Source organism: Gymnogyps californianus, chromosome 1 (genome assembly GCF_018139145.2).
Source record: "Gymnogyps californianus isolate 813 chromosome 1, ASM1813914v2, whole genome shotgun sequence".
Lineage (NCBI taxonomy): Eukaryota > Metazoa > Chordata > Aves > Accipitriformes > Cathartidae > Gymnogyps > Gymnogyps californianus.
Window position 1 is genome coordinate 9,232,631 of NC_059471.1, and position 16,577 is coordinate 9,249,207.

At 38.3% G+C, this 16,577-nt stretch overlaps 1 protein-coding gene across 3 annotated transcripts in view; it reads right to left on the bottom strand.

The window, feature by feature from the left end:
- Positions 1 to 16,577, bottom strand: part of GRM5 (glutamate metabotropic receptor 5) — a 278,015-nt gene that overhangs the window by 154,170 nt on the left and 107,268 nt on the right. For all 3 annotated transcript variants that reach the window (XM_050899506.1, XM_050899497.1, XM_050899488.1), the window contains exon 2: positions 5,109 to 5,358. In XM_050899506.1, the coding sequence (XP_050755463.1) occupies positions 5,109 to 5,358 (250 nt within the window). The remainder of the gene's footprint in view (positions 1 to 5,108; positions 5,359 to 16,577) is intronic.

Consider the following 16,577-nt stretch of genomic DNA (forward strand, 5'->3'; position numbering starts at 1 on the left):
AAGAGCCATGTGGAGATTAGATCAGACTGATAAAATTTGGCCATGTTTCTCCAACTGGACAGCTGAAAATCAGAATCAGTACTAGAGCTTAAGGAGACACTTCCATCTCTGCTAGATTTTTTTAGTGGTTGTGTTTAATTTTGTCATTTTATACAAAAAGAAGTCCAGACGATATTAATTAACTTCTCTTTACTCAAACAAGGTAGTTAATACCAGAGTAAATCTAACCCACGATATGCATACTGGAACATGAAGCATATGGAAGTCCCCGTAATTCCTTGCAGATCAATACTGCCTCTGGAATACCGTTTGGAAGCTGGAGATGTTGAGCAAGCCATTTTTTCTCTATATGTCTCTACTTTCCCTTCTCCTTTCCCTTTTCCTCTTCTTAAGGTAGGAAAAGTCCTACAGTCTTGCATTTAGAATCACAAATCCTTCACAAAATTTCTGTCTTTTGCTCTGTAGGTTTGTGCAATAACCACTTTTATACTATTAAATAAAACAACCCAGGGGCAGTTCTCTTGTCTGGAGGTAAAAGGCATGCAAAGCCTGCATCCATGTATCTTAACATTCTTCTACCCCAAAACAGAGTATCTGTGTCCAAACTGCCTTTTGGTAACTATCCCTGACAGTGCTGTCACCAACACCATGCCCGAGTCCCATCCCAAAAGTGTTAGTTGCTACAGGATAAAACAATGCTAGCAAGCAAAAAAAGAATAAAATTATCCAGTACTGTGGTACTGTTCTCTGAACCCATTTTATTTAGGGCAGCCATAGTCAATATGCATAATTTCAGTTGTGTTCGTAGTTTCTATTATATTATAAAAAATCATGTGACCTAGCACTAAAATATTTAGTCATTCCAAGAGGTGTTTTGGAATCCTTGTAGATGAAAGGCATCAGATAAAATTATCACTGAGGAGAGTTATCACAGAGGTTTTGTCCAAACATCAGAAAGTAGTAGTCAAGAGGAGCAGGATGAATGCATACATACATCATGAAAGAAAATCTCAGCCATTGGGGCTGACTGTTACATAAAATGAGGAACAGCTGAAAATCACCTACAATCAAATTGGTTTTATCTACTCAATTAATACTCCATATTTCTTTCTGAAATATGTTCCAAAGTTATTCTTCTATGTGAATGTGTTATTTATTCTCTAATGAATTTTAGCTGTAAGGATATCTCCTGGCATATGACCTATGGATGACAGAAGCAATAAGGACAAACAGATGAAGCCTGGTGTCCATATTTCCATTAAGTTGAATAACGGTTAGGTTAAAATAACATTTTTTTCACACCTGAAAGTCAGCACACTCACCTTTTTATTTGGGGTTAAGTCCAATTCCTCAAGGTGCGTGAGGTAAATATTTGCTGAGCATTTAAAATGTTTTTCATGAATCAAAAAGCTCTGGAACACTACAATCACTAATGACTTGCCATCTTTCACCTCTGTCACAGGCAGGCAATGCAATTTTAGGAACTGCACAGAAAGTTAAGAGTGGAGTGTTTATTGAAGGATATCTTTTCTCCTCCCCTTGGAGCTCTATAGGGTGATTTATTTGATACACACTCTGTTTGGCCACTCCATTTTCTGTTTATCTGAGCATAAAACAGGTGCTATGAGGAATTCATAGCTTCCAAAAATCTCCGTGTTTTTGCAAGGCTTCAGATTGGAAATATTGGGGTAAACCCAAATCAGAAATGGAACAAAAAAGCTAAGAGGAAGTGGAAATGTTGATTTCTTGTGGTGTCCCATACAGCTACTGTGTGGCTTTGGGACTTTAGTTCTTTCTGTGCATTTGGAAATAAAATAAAATAATTCTCCACTTCACAGAACAAGGGGGAAGCAAAATGCATTTGTGGGGTAACAAATAAATAACCATTAGTAGATGAAGTTTTCCATGTGAGCCCATTGCATTTCAGTGACAGGCACTCTCCCTACACTTGGAGTGTCCTTTTATAACCTTCTCAGTTGAATGGGCAGCCCAGAGCAACTCCAGGATTAGAGTATGAATGAAAGTATAAATCTTATCCTAGTCCATTTTCCTGCGTAGCTTCACAAGAGAAATTAATTGCATGAGCCTTCTTTTATTTCAGATGTAGCTCTTTCCCCTGTGAGTGCTCTGAACCATCTGTTTTTTTCAAAATCTTGCTAAATGCCTTTCCCCCCTATATAAATGATGCACAAAAAACTCCCCAATAATCTGCTTGTAATATCTGGGTTTGTTCTGGTGTCACATCCATCCCAGGTCCGTGCCTTAGGCTGTTCTCCACAGAACCAACCAACAAGCCTAGCTCTGGACCAACAGTTAAATATTCGTAGCCAACAGAGCCAAACAGCTGAAACCATGAGAGCACACAGCACATCAAGGTTCTGGAAAATGGACTTTTAAATCCCTACAGGGACTCAAGCCATCAATGGACAATGACATTATTGTCTTGCATCCCATCTACGTCAAGAAGCCTTCCTGCAAGTTCCTTGCTTTTTCTTTTGCTTTTTTTTTTCCCCTCTGCTGTGAAGCCTAGAGATTATCCCATAGTGGAAGGAGCACATTTTTGTGAGAATGAACATTTTTGTGGAACATCACCGCTCCACAACATCCCACACTCTGCATGAGTCTTGCTGCACTGCAGGGACATAAAACAGTCTGCTCTCCTGACTAAAGGTGACTCAAGCCAAACAAAAGTCCTCAACAGGCAAAACCAGTTGTTTTATTTCTGGTTTATAGCTGGTTTTAATACCAGATCTGAACCAAATCTACTGAAAGGAGATGGGAGGCTCCTAGATCCTTGGGATCTCCGAAGTGCAGAGCCATATGTAGAGAGACTACGTCACTCCAGCTGTCCTCAGCTGGACATGGACAGCCATAGGAATGCTCTGGTTGGGTGAAGGTACGTGCAATTAGTTTACATTTGTCCCCAGCAGCTACTGGCTGGGGACAGGTTAACCTATGACTGAGGAACCACTTCTCAGCCATTACCTTGGAATCTCTGTTAATAAATAGAAAGGACAGAAAAAAAAAAATCCCTACACTTCTCTTTTTCTTTCTTTGTAAACACTTCCAGTTCATGCTACATTTTCCAAAAATAAATTGTATAGTACTGCCACAGGCATGGACACACATAAATTGGTCCATTAGAATTAAAGATTTTTGTTTTAACTTTAAACAGTTTATAGTTTAGACTTCTGAGAGGAGCTATCACTTTCAATTTACTGAACGGAAGTCATATACTGAATAACAACTTTCTTACAATTAGGCATGACAACTCCCACTGCAGCTAGAAACAGGTATTTTTCACTGAAAAAAAGCAAAGCCAGTTCTCTCTAGACTTTGCTTTTTTGAAGACCTAAGCTGTATTGCTCCATTCTTATTCACAATCACCAGTTCCTGAAGTCCTTATTCATAAAAGCATCTTGGAGGGCTAAATTTAGCACTGCTGTATGTACAAATCCCATACAAAATTAAGTATGGTTTGGAGTCTGGAGGAACTAAGGGCCGACATATTTTTTGAAAACGATGCTTACGTGCTTCTAAATTTGGGTGCTGCTGCAGAGAACTGGCAACTTCTTGTGTTTAGGATAAAAGAAGACAGCAAAGGCCATGTGGCACCAGATTCAGCTAGAGATAGTGGAGGTGGCATTTGCTCTGCTTTACTCTAAACAACTGGCAAGTAGGCTTTTCCACCAAAGCTAGTCATCAAGAGAGTCTTTTCACAAGCCCTTTTCTAGAACGTGATTTCTCTGAGCTACTTGAAATGTCCACATTACAAACAAGAGACCTAAGAAGGTCCTATTTTTCTCCATTAACTATAGAGGGAATCCTGATGGCTAGCCCACATGGAAATGTCTAAATTGTAGACATCTAAATACGTTTAGGTGAATCTCACCCTGAGGTCTGTGGTCCCTTTGGGTGTCAGTCCAGAAAAGGACCAAGATAATCCATGGAAGAGCCTACAGATAAAATGTATTTGAAAGGAAGGGTCGACACAGTTACTATAAGACAGAGAAATAATTAAGAAATTCACTTCTGAAATTGCCAAAATGTAGGCTGATGCCAAAGAGTAAGGGCAGAGGCAGGAGTCCCTGTTGTTGCCTGTTTGCTTTCCCCTTTGCCCAAGGGGGAAGGGCAGCTGTGTGCAACAGGGCAGACTGGGAATAGAGGCTGATGTCCTACCAGTGGGACAGTCTCAGCGTCCCAGCTTCCAAGATAGCTGGGCAGAGCTGCAGTCCTTACAACTTTCCCTGAAGGTCTTACCAGGACATCTGGTTTCACTGACACCGCCTTTATTTGTGTTCCTGTAGAGTTCATGCATGGGACAGCATCAGGTCATCCTTCTAATAATGCACTGGAAAGGCAGCAGGCAACATTAGCTGTCTCCTGGTATGCTCCATTTTGTGGTCAATACACCGTTTTTCCTCATCTCATTTAGGGTCCACTTGTTGACTATGTAGCAAATATAAAGATCCCACTAGGTTTACATCAATATCTTTTACTTCTCTGCTTACTAGGCCAGGGTCTTTTCCTGCTGGGTGAACACATCTGAGTGAGTTTTCCTTTCTCCCTTTGGTGGTTAGGGAAGGAACCACTGATATCATTGAGCTAAGACAAAGGATTACCTATATGTTGCTTTTAGGACAGTATCCACATGTCAGCACATTGGTTCAGGAAGAAAAGGTGATGGTTAACAAACTTTGTTTTGGGAAGATATATTTCAGGGCCACTCAGAGGCCACATCAGCAATTCTTAACACAGTGTTACTTGAATGAGGCATAGCTTCAGGCTGTATATGTACATGATGCATTTTAAACTGCAGTGATCAAAATGGATGATACAGATCAAATGTTTGTGTGTCAGCCTTCCCTTACACAATGCTATTAAGACTGGCCAAGCAGACTTGTGTTTGCCTGGCGTGTCATGAGAATAATGCATGTCTTTGTAGAGTACGTACCGTTATGACATGGCTGACGTTACTTTCTATCTTTTAGATATGCATATGTGTAGGAGAGACCATGAGTATGTGTTTTACGTATGCTTGACTGGACTGTCTTATTTTTTGCCCTACTCAGTAAAAAGGCTGGCTATAATTGCATAGTATTACTCACCTGCCCAGCAGCAAAAATTCTCCAGCGAGTCCCAGGCGCCTCATAGCCATTAAGAGCCCTCTGACAGTCATGCCTTCACAGAAGCAGGCAACCACTCTTGCCTTGGGCAGGTGACTCCGAAGCTTTCGCAGCAGCTTGTCAAAGCTCTGTTCACCAGCATTGCTATAGATCTTGTAGGAATGTGCAATGCAGATCCCTTCCTTGGCCGCCATATCTTTGAAAGCTTCCATTCCACTTTCACCATAGTTTCCTAAATACAAACAGAAACACATATGCGTGTATAAAAATTTGCAGAAGCTTTTATTGCTTTGGAAACAGCAAATATTTTAAAGAATACATAACCTATCCACATAGAGATCAGTGTACCAAGTTTAACAAAATAACATTACCATTTTAATTTATTAATCCATTTTTCAAATCAAGATCAACATATTTTCCCAGAAACCTCACTTCTGTATGTGAAATCAAAGGCTGATGGTGAAATCAAAGGCTGTTAGGTACCTCAATACCTTTGAGGATCTGGCCCCAAATGTCTACAACAATGTATGTATAAATTGCACAGTCTTTTCTGATTCTCTTAAGTTGACTAAATGTGGTCAAGTCCTCTGGGGTTTACTTCAGAAAATCTAAAAACATATGTTCAGAATAAATATTTTAAATATAAGCAAAACAAAACAATGACTCATAACAACATGACTTTGTTCATAATGCAATCTGAAAAGCAAAAATTTTTTAATTACACTGAAAGATAAAACTTATCCAATGAAGAGAGAACTTCTGGTGACTTGGGAGAATGGGTGGCAAAATTGAGGTTTAGCATTACAAAGATCACAGGATCACAGATGGGCTAATTGTACTTCTGTGTTGTTTTTTGGTTTGTTTTTTTAAAAAATTAAATATCTACCAACCCAATAGGAAAAACTTCATACTTTCTTTCAATCTATTCTTCCCCTGTGGGATAAACTGATAATAAATATTAACAGATTGATACATTTATTTTTATTTATTCTGTCTCACCATGGAAAATTCTTCATTGGCAGGCCTACATAAAAGTCACAGTGCTTAAACAGTGGATGTACTGATACCACTGACAATCGTCCTGACCAGGATTGTCTCTCTGGTTCCCTGTGCTCTTCCATCTGGCTGTCTAAATCTGTTTCATGTCTCATTTAAATAAGAAGGCCTTTGAGGCAGGATATCTTTCTCCAAAATATTGCCTTAACCCCTCATTAATATTCCACAGAAACACAGTCAGTAAAGTAATAAGACTGAGAGTGTTAAAGTAATGCTGTTGCAAGGAACTGCTGATTCTTCACTTATTTCTGTTAGTTTGAAAATGGAAGAATCTGTAAGGAAAATGCTTTCTTTTACCAGCATAGTTACAAGTATATATGAGCACTGACAGTGAAAATGCACGTGAAGCAGAGAGAATCAGACAACTGGATTTGGGCTGTCGTCTGGTTTTGTGACCTTGGACATTGAAGCCACCAAGCATTCAGCTTGCCCACCTAGGGAATCATCCCTGTCGCTCTGGTGCTAGAGTTTAGAGGCTGTATTAGGCTTAGCACTGTGCATGAATATGAAAAACACTGTCTCCAGTTTGAAGATCTTACCATCTGAATAGCCAAAACAGACAAAGAACAGAAGAGAGGAAATACCATTACCTTCATTTCACATCAGGAATGAATCACTGAGACCTTGAAATTTCCAAATGGTACCCAACCAGAACGTCAACCTGAATGCAGGTCTCCTTAGCTAATATGACTTTCATTTTCCTCCCTGCTGTGATCAGGCCTGATGGAAAAGCCATTACAATGCAAATTGTGCCTGGACAAAATGTCATAGGATTTCTAAACTCAGTTGTTGCAATGCTTCCTGGGAGTTGTAAATCAGGTGCCCAGTGCTTCCCCACATGTCACGCTCTTAGGGCAAACTATGTTTCCTGTGATACATGAGCATCAAGTGATTCCTGTGAGATGCTGAAACAGTTCAGCTAGAGGTCAAAAATGTGGTGCCTCATGAAAGATGTATTATAGCCTCAGAAGTCAGTCTGAAGGAAAAATGGGGGTCAGTCACGTATAACTCCCAGTGGACCCTGAGGCCATCTAAAATAAAATTAAGCTGTTTGACATGAAATACACTACTTTGTTTAAAATTCTTCTCATTTAGGTCAATTTGGATGAACATCAAATGTTCTGTTTCATGTTTCCTAACAGAAAATAAAAAGGAAAAAAAAAATCATATCAAACTTTGCCATAGAAGTTGGAAGTTTGAGGAAAAGCTGTTCCATCATATATCTTGAAGAGACTGAAATTCTGAAGACTTCATTTTCTGTCAAAAAACTGTCAATGGAAAATTCACGGCCAGGTCTAATTGACTTACAGAACTGGATCTCTTCAATGTTCCAGATACTGCACTCTTTGTTTGAAAGTGTTATAAACATACAAACTGTTACCCCGAGGCTTGCTATAAAGCTGAGAATAGCTTTAATTACAGTGCTGAAAAATAGTAGGTCTTGCAATGAACACAAAGTGCATTAACTCTTTTCCACTCAAATAAAGGTTGCTCTGGCACAAATGCCATGATCTCATCATGTATCAAGACAGGGAGATTTTGTGAAACCATACAGAAAGCGATACGTCATCCAAAATGAGAGGAAACATGTTAAACTACCAAGGCCACTTAGCGAAGTGTTACGTTCTTAACATTTGGAAGAAAAACATCCTGGCAGTCCAAATCTGAGAGTGACTGAGTTCTCCAACTGGGAAAACTGTAGCTGTATAGCATGAGCTCAAGGGAGATTTGACAAAAACAGAAAGTAGCTTTGCTTCAAGACACTCATACAAATACACCAGTGGAGCTCTTGTCATGATCATTGCTGATTAAACTCTACTTAATTAATTATTCATAGTGAATTCCCCTGTTGTGCAAGAGGTTTGACGAGGTATGTATATTTAATTTGAGCTATACTGTGGGGATAATGAACACTCCTTGATGGAAAAAGAAAATCTTTTCTGTTAAACTCCTTTGCACCACATATTAAGATGAATTTCCTCTGAGCTATCTTTCGGTGGAAAACCTGTATGTGCGTGAAGGTATACATGTAGCACTGAGGGAATGGGAGTGGGAAACCGGGGAAGTTACATTACATCATTTCCTTGAGGATGAGATGTGAGGATCACAGTGCAAGAGTGTCTCCATGCTTTCTGTATGGAGCTGGGCTCCTCACGGACATTAGTTTCTTGAACTGTGGCATTTCCATAGTAGTACTGCTAAAACTGCCACAGCAAGAGCAAGTTTCCACTGATAGGGCAGTTCCCACTCTTCAGCCAGGTCTATGACGCAAGGAGAAGGATACAGGGACTTCTGGATTTGCACACATGGATGGACAAGGTGAGGACTTATGCAGCCTGACTCTGAGGAGTTTGTAGTTTCATTTCCAAGTGAAAATTAATTCAGAACCCCTATGCTGGAACCAAAGCAATGTCTTCTGTGAGTCCCCTGTGATGGAAGCTGCCTACGTCCTGGCAATTTATCCATGTAGCTATTTTGTTTCCACTTCTAAATGTAAAGAAAGATCCTCAGGAAAAGTTAAACAGAAGAGAGGGATTGATTAACTTTTGCTTGGCTAGTTCCAGTTCAGCAGAAAAGACTCAGCAAACAACCCAAGTTGGAGCTGAAGTATAGTCAATTTATATTCAGCTCCTCCTCCCCCACCAAACTCCATCTCCATTTCAGCGTTTGGAAACCGGTACCTCTATATTGTGACTGGTTCTGCTGGAGGAGGTATCACAATTTTTTACTGGATGTTCATCTCTTCTTGAAAGTTTGTCTGTCGGTAATCAGAGCTGCTAGCTGTTGGTGGCTTTTGTAAATATGTCCTATACTCATGGCAACAACTGGCAGCTGGGTTCTTTTAAAATGCCAGCCTGAATCCTGCGTGTTGCCTACCTCAACGTCTGGCCCTAAGCCCAGTTCAAAAGCTACTCCCATATGTCTCTGCATGTTTAAAGCAAAATCGATTACATCATCATGCAAAAGACTTATCCCTGCTTCAGAGTTGGAATTTTGTTCAAAACTCAAGCATATGCATCCCCACCTACAGTCTAACTATAACAATCTGTTAGTTCCACTTCCAATGAATCAGTACTAGAAACTATTAAGAAGCTTAAAAAGAACAGATTGTGCTTTTTTCCAGATGAAGCTTAATATAGTACAGTACATAATAATACTTCAATCTGATAGAAAAGGGTCAGGCAAACTGCAGGCTGCTCTTGCTGCTTCTCCTGCCCAGCAATTGAGGCAATTAAACTATCTGAACATAAACTGTTAAGATCTTATCTGCATCACACAGCAAAACAGCAAGGTTTTTAATCTTAAAATAGTAAACAAAATACACTGACATCTGCTCTATCACACTAAAGGTTATCAATATGAGATAAAAAGTCCCTACAGCCAAATAGAATAATGAACTACATTTTATCCTGCCCAGGGATTTTTGGGGTGTCACATATTTCTTTTTGACTACAAAAGCTTTTTTATCATTAGCTGCACATGCAAATTGTTATCAGGTAATTGTTTGGTTTATAAGAGAGTTTGAGTGAACATAGATGAGAATCAACTTTTAGGAGAGATTTAGGATGTAAAATTGCTTCGGGCAGGATGCAGTGAAAATTCATAAAGTAAAAAAAGAGGAGGCTCAAGTGAAATTGAAGAAATGCATTATGTCATTCATTTAGCTGGTAATAATCCTACCTATCACAAAGCATATTTATTTAAGCAGAAGTGCTACCATCATTTTTATAGACAAGGAAGAGCAAAACACAGAATAATATTCTATGCTGTGTCTGAGCCACAGAAAAGAAGCCAAGTCAGGTTAAAATTCTCAGTAGATGTTTTACAAGCAATACAGGAAACATAGAGCTTCATTTTTTGCTAGCTTTCATTGGCATCAATAGGATGAACTTTTCCAGAAATACCTAAAAAAATCTAAGTACGTATAATTTTGAAAATGCATGTGGGAGTAATGGAAGATATTTATGAAGGGCAATGTGTTGGTTGATTACCAGGATAATCTTCCTGAAAGTCAAGGATATGGGGGTGTAGAATAGTTTCCCAAATGGGAACGTTAGAAGTCTCTTTGAATGTTACAATCCAAATTAATCATGGCAGAACACCAATAGTACCTACTGCTACTGGTACCTGCTAGATATTGTCCACATTTAACTGCTGTGACTGTATGAGCCTTTTAAAGTTTCATCACTGCAAAGAGTAAGGACATAATACCAAATCTCTTGAGCAGCTACCGCAACCATATGCCACTGATTAACATTATGAAAATCACAGCCTTCCTGGTACAGTTACGTCTGCAAATAGAGCAGGACAATAGAGCGTTATTTCATTCTAAAGGGTACAAACCCAATGAAATCAAATCACATGTGCCTGAAATTCTGGAGTTGTCTATGTGTGCTAAAAAAAGAAAAAAATTATAACCTGTTTTCATTTGATCAAAATGTTTTATTTAAATGATTTTTAAATGGGATTTCAGTTTCTATATTAAGTGTATATGTATAAAACAACAAAAAATAAAATAAAGAGCTCATTTTGAAAGCAGCGCATTAAAAAAATACCTTAAATTCAAATAGTTCCTCAAAATATATTCCGCTTAAATATCTCCAACCAGATCTTTTCCTTAATAATCATTCGGAGACTAGACTGTTCCCCTTCAATTATCTTGAGTGCTAGATAGCAACTTCAAGGCCTTTGAGCTCTTTCCTCATAAGATATTCAATCTGAAAGTCTGAATTTCATGGAAATACATATATATGTACATACACACATTTGCAAGAATATTACTCTTTTTTATAAACTAATCTCTAACATTTGGAATGCAAGTAGCCAAATGCTGCTCTGGTGAAAGGACAGCAACCCAGAACAAGTCACACTAGGCTTTACTCAGCATGACACCACGTTCTATCTCCAGCACCATGCCTCATTTGGAGTTGCACGTTGAAACAGCCATTATGAAGCTTCTTCACATGGCTGCTGCAGAACTGTGGCACAGCACAGTATGCAGCTGAGATGGAAGACCTTTTGATGAAAATATGGCCTGTTATATGCAATTAGCTCTCACACGAGAGTTGTTTTGCTGTGAGGTTATGCTCTTTGGCAGGAGTTGTCAAGAAGGTTTATCTGTTGCTCCTCATGCAGAACCAAGCGATCATGTCGAGGGAAGGTTTCTCCAAAGAAATGACTACTCAAGCAAAGCAACCACACAATGTTGGCTGGGCTTGGAGAGGTATCAGAGAACTAGAAAACAGCAAAGGAGCAACACAGGGCAAAAATTCCCTCAGTGATTGATTTAAGAATACTACCTACTGCATCCTTAAAATTGCTGTACCTGCCTTCCTTAAGCACAGACAATCTCAAAGTGATTTAGAGGGCATGATCTAACAGCTAAGGCCTTACAAGGGACATAAACCACTGATAACTGCAGTTAGGATGCTGTCCTTAGCTATCTATATGATCAGGGAGAACTCATATATCTATTTCCTTGGATGTTCATCTTTTCTATTCAAACTGAAAGCTCTCCGAATAGCATTTATCTATTGCTAAGTATTCATAAAACTCAGACCCAAAAGGATTGCCTATATCCTTGGTGGCTTGATAGATGAAGATACTACAATTCAAGATGTGTCAGTATAAAGAAGCATTAGTTACCATGACATCATACTGGCTATAAACTTAATTTCCTTTTCTATGAACAGTTTTGAGATTTTCAATTTTTTACATTTGAGGACAAGAAATGTTTTCATAATTGCAGAAATATTACCTAACCAAAAGCCCCCACTTTTAATTCTCTTAATTCAATTCAGTCTGATTGAAATAATTTGTTGAAATGATCTCATAATACTTAATTTATATATTGACCATTTTATCATTTGATATAAGCCTCATATTACCTTCTACAATGTAAAATAAATCTGAAATATGTATTTTGAATCAGGAAACTAGTTTAATTTTATTTCAAAAATTATTAACTGAAATATTTTGACATTTAAAAATAAATTCAACAGGTTTAATTAAGAAATTAATTAGATTCTTTTCTGTGAGGTTTTTAAGTTTCAGCTACTACGTATTTTCCGACTAGAAGTTTTCAATCAAAGGTATTTAGACCAGCTCCATTCATAAGGTCTTTGTTTAAATAACTAATGTTTAAATTATTTTAGTGATGTAACATACAATATACACCAAACATAACTGTACTTAGTTAAATTAAATATGTCTGTTCATTATCTCATCTAAGAGAGCTCAGAAGTATCACTTTGATACCAAAGTTTCTCTTCTCTTTCTCATCTTCTCTTGGCTATTTTGAAATACTAAATTCATTCCTCTTAAGAAAATGATGACCTACTTTCACAGTTTAATGCACTTCACTTCTGTTTATTTTTAAATTATCACTTTAAAAGAAAGACTCATTTAAACATCGCTGTTATGTGAGGAAAGAGAACAGTCTGGAAACAGCCTTTTCTGTGCGCTTTCTTTGATCCATCCTGCTAACTGGCACGTCTGCAGCTTTGCAGCTTTGTCCACTGAGCAATGTTTGAAGTCCTCCGTGATGATAATGTCTGCTAAAGGATTTTAAGCTTGACAGCTTTTGCGGAAACATGCTGCCATCTCTGACTGCTCTCCTTGTTTTCAGACTGAAGAGATTAAAAATTTTCTGTACTTTCTGTTTGTGAGATAGTTCTTTCTATCTACCTGACTCTAAGATATTTCCCTTAGATATTCCTGTATCATTTTGTCATTACACTTCAAAATGAAATCATTAATGAAAGCACAGTTCCTAGTGAACTCCAGGGATTCTCTAATTTTGCTTTCATTTTCACGTAGGGTTATGCTTTTCATTTTTTGTTTGGTTTTCAGATAGAAATGAGGACACATGAGACTGACAGTATTGGACTGGAGACTGTGTCTTTCAGGAGACAAATGCTATGTCAGAAAGAAGAGGGCTTTGCAGTGGGAACGCTTCAGTCTATGATCCTGTATCTCCCGCGTGACAGACAGGGATACTCACCACTGTATCACACTCCCACAAACCCGCCAAGGCAAGCGCCATGTGCTTACAATGGTGGAAGCAGCCGCCAGATGGCTGGGAACATATCCCGTGCCCCATGCCACCGCCCGGAACACTATCCTGGGCCTTGAAAAGTGCAACGTGGCACCCCAGAAAGAATTGAGTCAGACAATGGGACTCATTTCTGAAACAACCTCATAGACACCTCAGACCATCAGGGAAGAGATGCAACATATAGATGGGCTTGTGACTGAGGGGTGGACCTGACCATGGACACTATCAGGTTCCACCGAGATTTGAACTCTGATTGCTGGATTCAGAGTCCGGAGTGCTAAATTCTCGGGGCCATTGTGCGTGTAGCGAACTCCCAAGGAATGCAGCTGCCTGGGGCTTCTTCACGGGTATTTGGACCCAGTCCCATTTCTGGCTTAGGCTATTAATTATTGTATTTCTCAAAAGAGTTGGCCCCTTCTACAAGTGAACAACATCACACTTCTGTATATTCACAACCTGAAACATACCTTCATGTAATATTAATTCTTAACTCTGCTGGTTTGCAACTGGTCTTTTCTGAAGTACACTTGATGTCCTATGCTGCTGCTGCAGTAGATGAGCACTACCAAAAGCCATCCAGCAAAAAGAAGCATAATTCAGGGATTAGATAGACTCTGAAGGCCTTCAATTAATCTTTTGAGTTTTCTGGTAAGTGCCTCTCTTTCTGCCCTATCTCCTCATATGCAAAATGGAGGTAAAAATGTTTTTCTGACATTGGTAGTGTGAGAATAAATGTATTATAGATTGAGAGAAACTCAGATAACTACAGTAATGAGGGTCACATTTATACTGAACAGACTGAATGAAACCTGATAGCTTTGCCTCACAAAAACTCACATTTGCTTAGTTGTAACAATAAGCACATTGTGTTTATTATAGCAACAATCACTCTGTAAGTCTAACATCTGTTTTAATAATAACACCTAATATTTCCCACAGTAATCGTGGATGATGGCAAGGCTACTCCAAAGAGAGCACCTTGATTTCACTTTAATTTGTTGTGCACATTCATATTCAGCACGTTCATTTGGGACAAGAGTGGGTTTCATGACTCTCCTGATCTGAACTCTGAGAGCAGCAAGGTCTATCAGGAATCCATGAATATTTAGAGTAGTAACTGGAAGGCAGATCTACCACTGCATTTCCCAGGAGTGCTTGTCAAAAGATTTTGAAGGGGATAATATGAAGTTTCTTGGGGCATATTAATCACTTCTAAAGTATACTGTGTAGAATGAGAAGGCCTATACTGTGTGACTAACTACTTTGTGGGAGATGATAGTTTCATTTTAGGCACATGTTGGATAATTGTTTCCTCTTGGTGGATAACAAAGATTGCATCTTAGAAGAACATTTGAAAAATGCATTTGAATATGTTAGGGGTACAGGTGGTTTTCGAATTGTCACTTCAGAGGGTATTACTAAGTAGAACACTACCATCCTCAGCTTTTGGATGCAGAAACTGAAGAAGGACAAGATAGTAATAGACCAGGGTTGAAGGCAAGCATATGATCTCCTGAATTTCAGACTGAGCTGCCCTAGGCCAAAAGAATAGTTAGTTATTAAATAATTATAGAATAGTTTTTGTTTTAGAAGCTCTTTACAGTTGTGGATATTTCATGGCTACCTTGGACAATCTGTCCTAAGCCAAATTTTTCACAAATTTTCCTTCCCTAGTTCTTAACCTGTTCTTCTATACTCTCTTTCAATTTAAATTGAAATTGCCTATTATATCTTGTCCTATCACATATGATAATAGCTTCTCAGATCGAAGTTTTCAGAAGTCCTTAACCATTTTGAAGACAACCACCATGTCTCCACTTAATTTTCTTTTTTTTTTTAAGACTAAACAAATCCAATTTTAATCTGATGATCCTGTTTTCTACACTTCTTTTCGTATTTCTGGTTTTCTTGTGGTTGATCTCCAATTAGTTCCTGTTGTCCATCCAGGACGATGTGCAGTTTTTGTGAAGATATGGTACTTTTCCATTTTGTACCTTGACTGAGCAGGCTAGAATTGAAAGACTATTTCATCTCTCTAAAACGTATTACCTCTTTGTATACTTTCAGTATGATATTTACCTTTTTTAACAATGGAATCACGCTGTTGACTCAAGTTTAGCTTGTGATCCATTTTAATCTTCTAGGTCTTGTTTTCTGCAGAACTGCTTCTCAGTCGACCATTCCTCATCCAGTATTTAAGGAGCAGATTATTCTGTTCTAGGAGCAGCTTCATCCAGCATGGTACTGTTTACAGATTTAATAACCATACTCTGTTTATCGTAGTTCAAATCAGTGTTGGAAATACCAATTAAAAATGGATTCAAGGCAGATCTCCAAGAAGGCCATTGAGCTTATCTCTCCTATTGGAAAGCTAACAATTAGGAAATACAGTTTGAATAAAGTTTTAAATGCAGTTGTGCACCTAACACAGGGAAGTCCAGATTCATACCTTCCTAGTGTGCTTATAAGAATGTTCATGTGTGATAATAAAAAATTTAATGATTTTAAGATACAGTCACTCATTCTTCACAAATGCTCTGAACTGGATATTAGGTTGGCTTGATATGATTTATTTTTGAAGAATACACATTGTCCTTTCTTTATGACACCAGAAGGAAATCGCCCATTTCTTGCAAACAATTGTTTATTTGTTGCAGGAGTGAAATTAGGTTGGCTGAGCTCTTTCCTCACTTTCTTTTTCAAGATAGGTAGTGTTACCTCATTTCAGTTTGTTGGAACCTTATATGTATGCCAGATTTCTCCAGGAGAACCATTAAAGTCTTCAACACTGTTTCAATCAATTCAGCAAGGTAGATGAACCAGATGTTTTGAGAATTTATGATTATCTAATCTCTAGAAATTTCTGTAATTTCTGAATTCTTCTTTACTTATTCTAGCATGAGGCAGAGTATGACAGGCAGAATTTAGGTACTTGAACAAAATGCAATCCTAAAATCCTTAAGCAACTGCTGCCTAGATTTGAAATTGTCACTATTTATCAAGTCTTCTTCCCATTTGAGTCTCCAAGTAAGTATAAGGTGTCTCCATGTCAAATGAATCACACATCTTGAATTATTTTTTTACCAGAAAGATCCTTTTAATAGGATGGATAAACTGTGGTCTTTTGTATTACGTCTTTTCCACCTTCTTTCTAAGAAAAATAGGTTATACACTGATGAGTATGGCACTTTTTGGGAAACTGAAGAATATGAGTTTGAATACACTCAGGCTAATGAGAGAATGAGACCTAAATTTTCAGTATGTCCTGGGAGCACATTGTAGTTACTAGGTTATGATGTAAAAAAGTAGCCTCCTCTTCTACCCATGTCTTAAGAGAA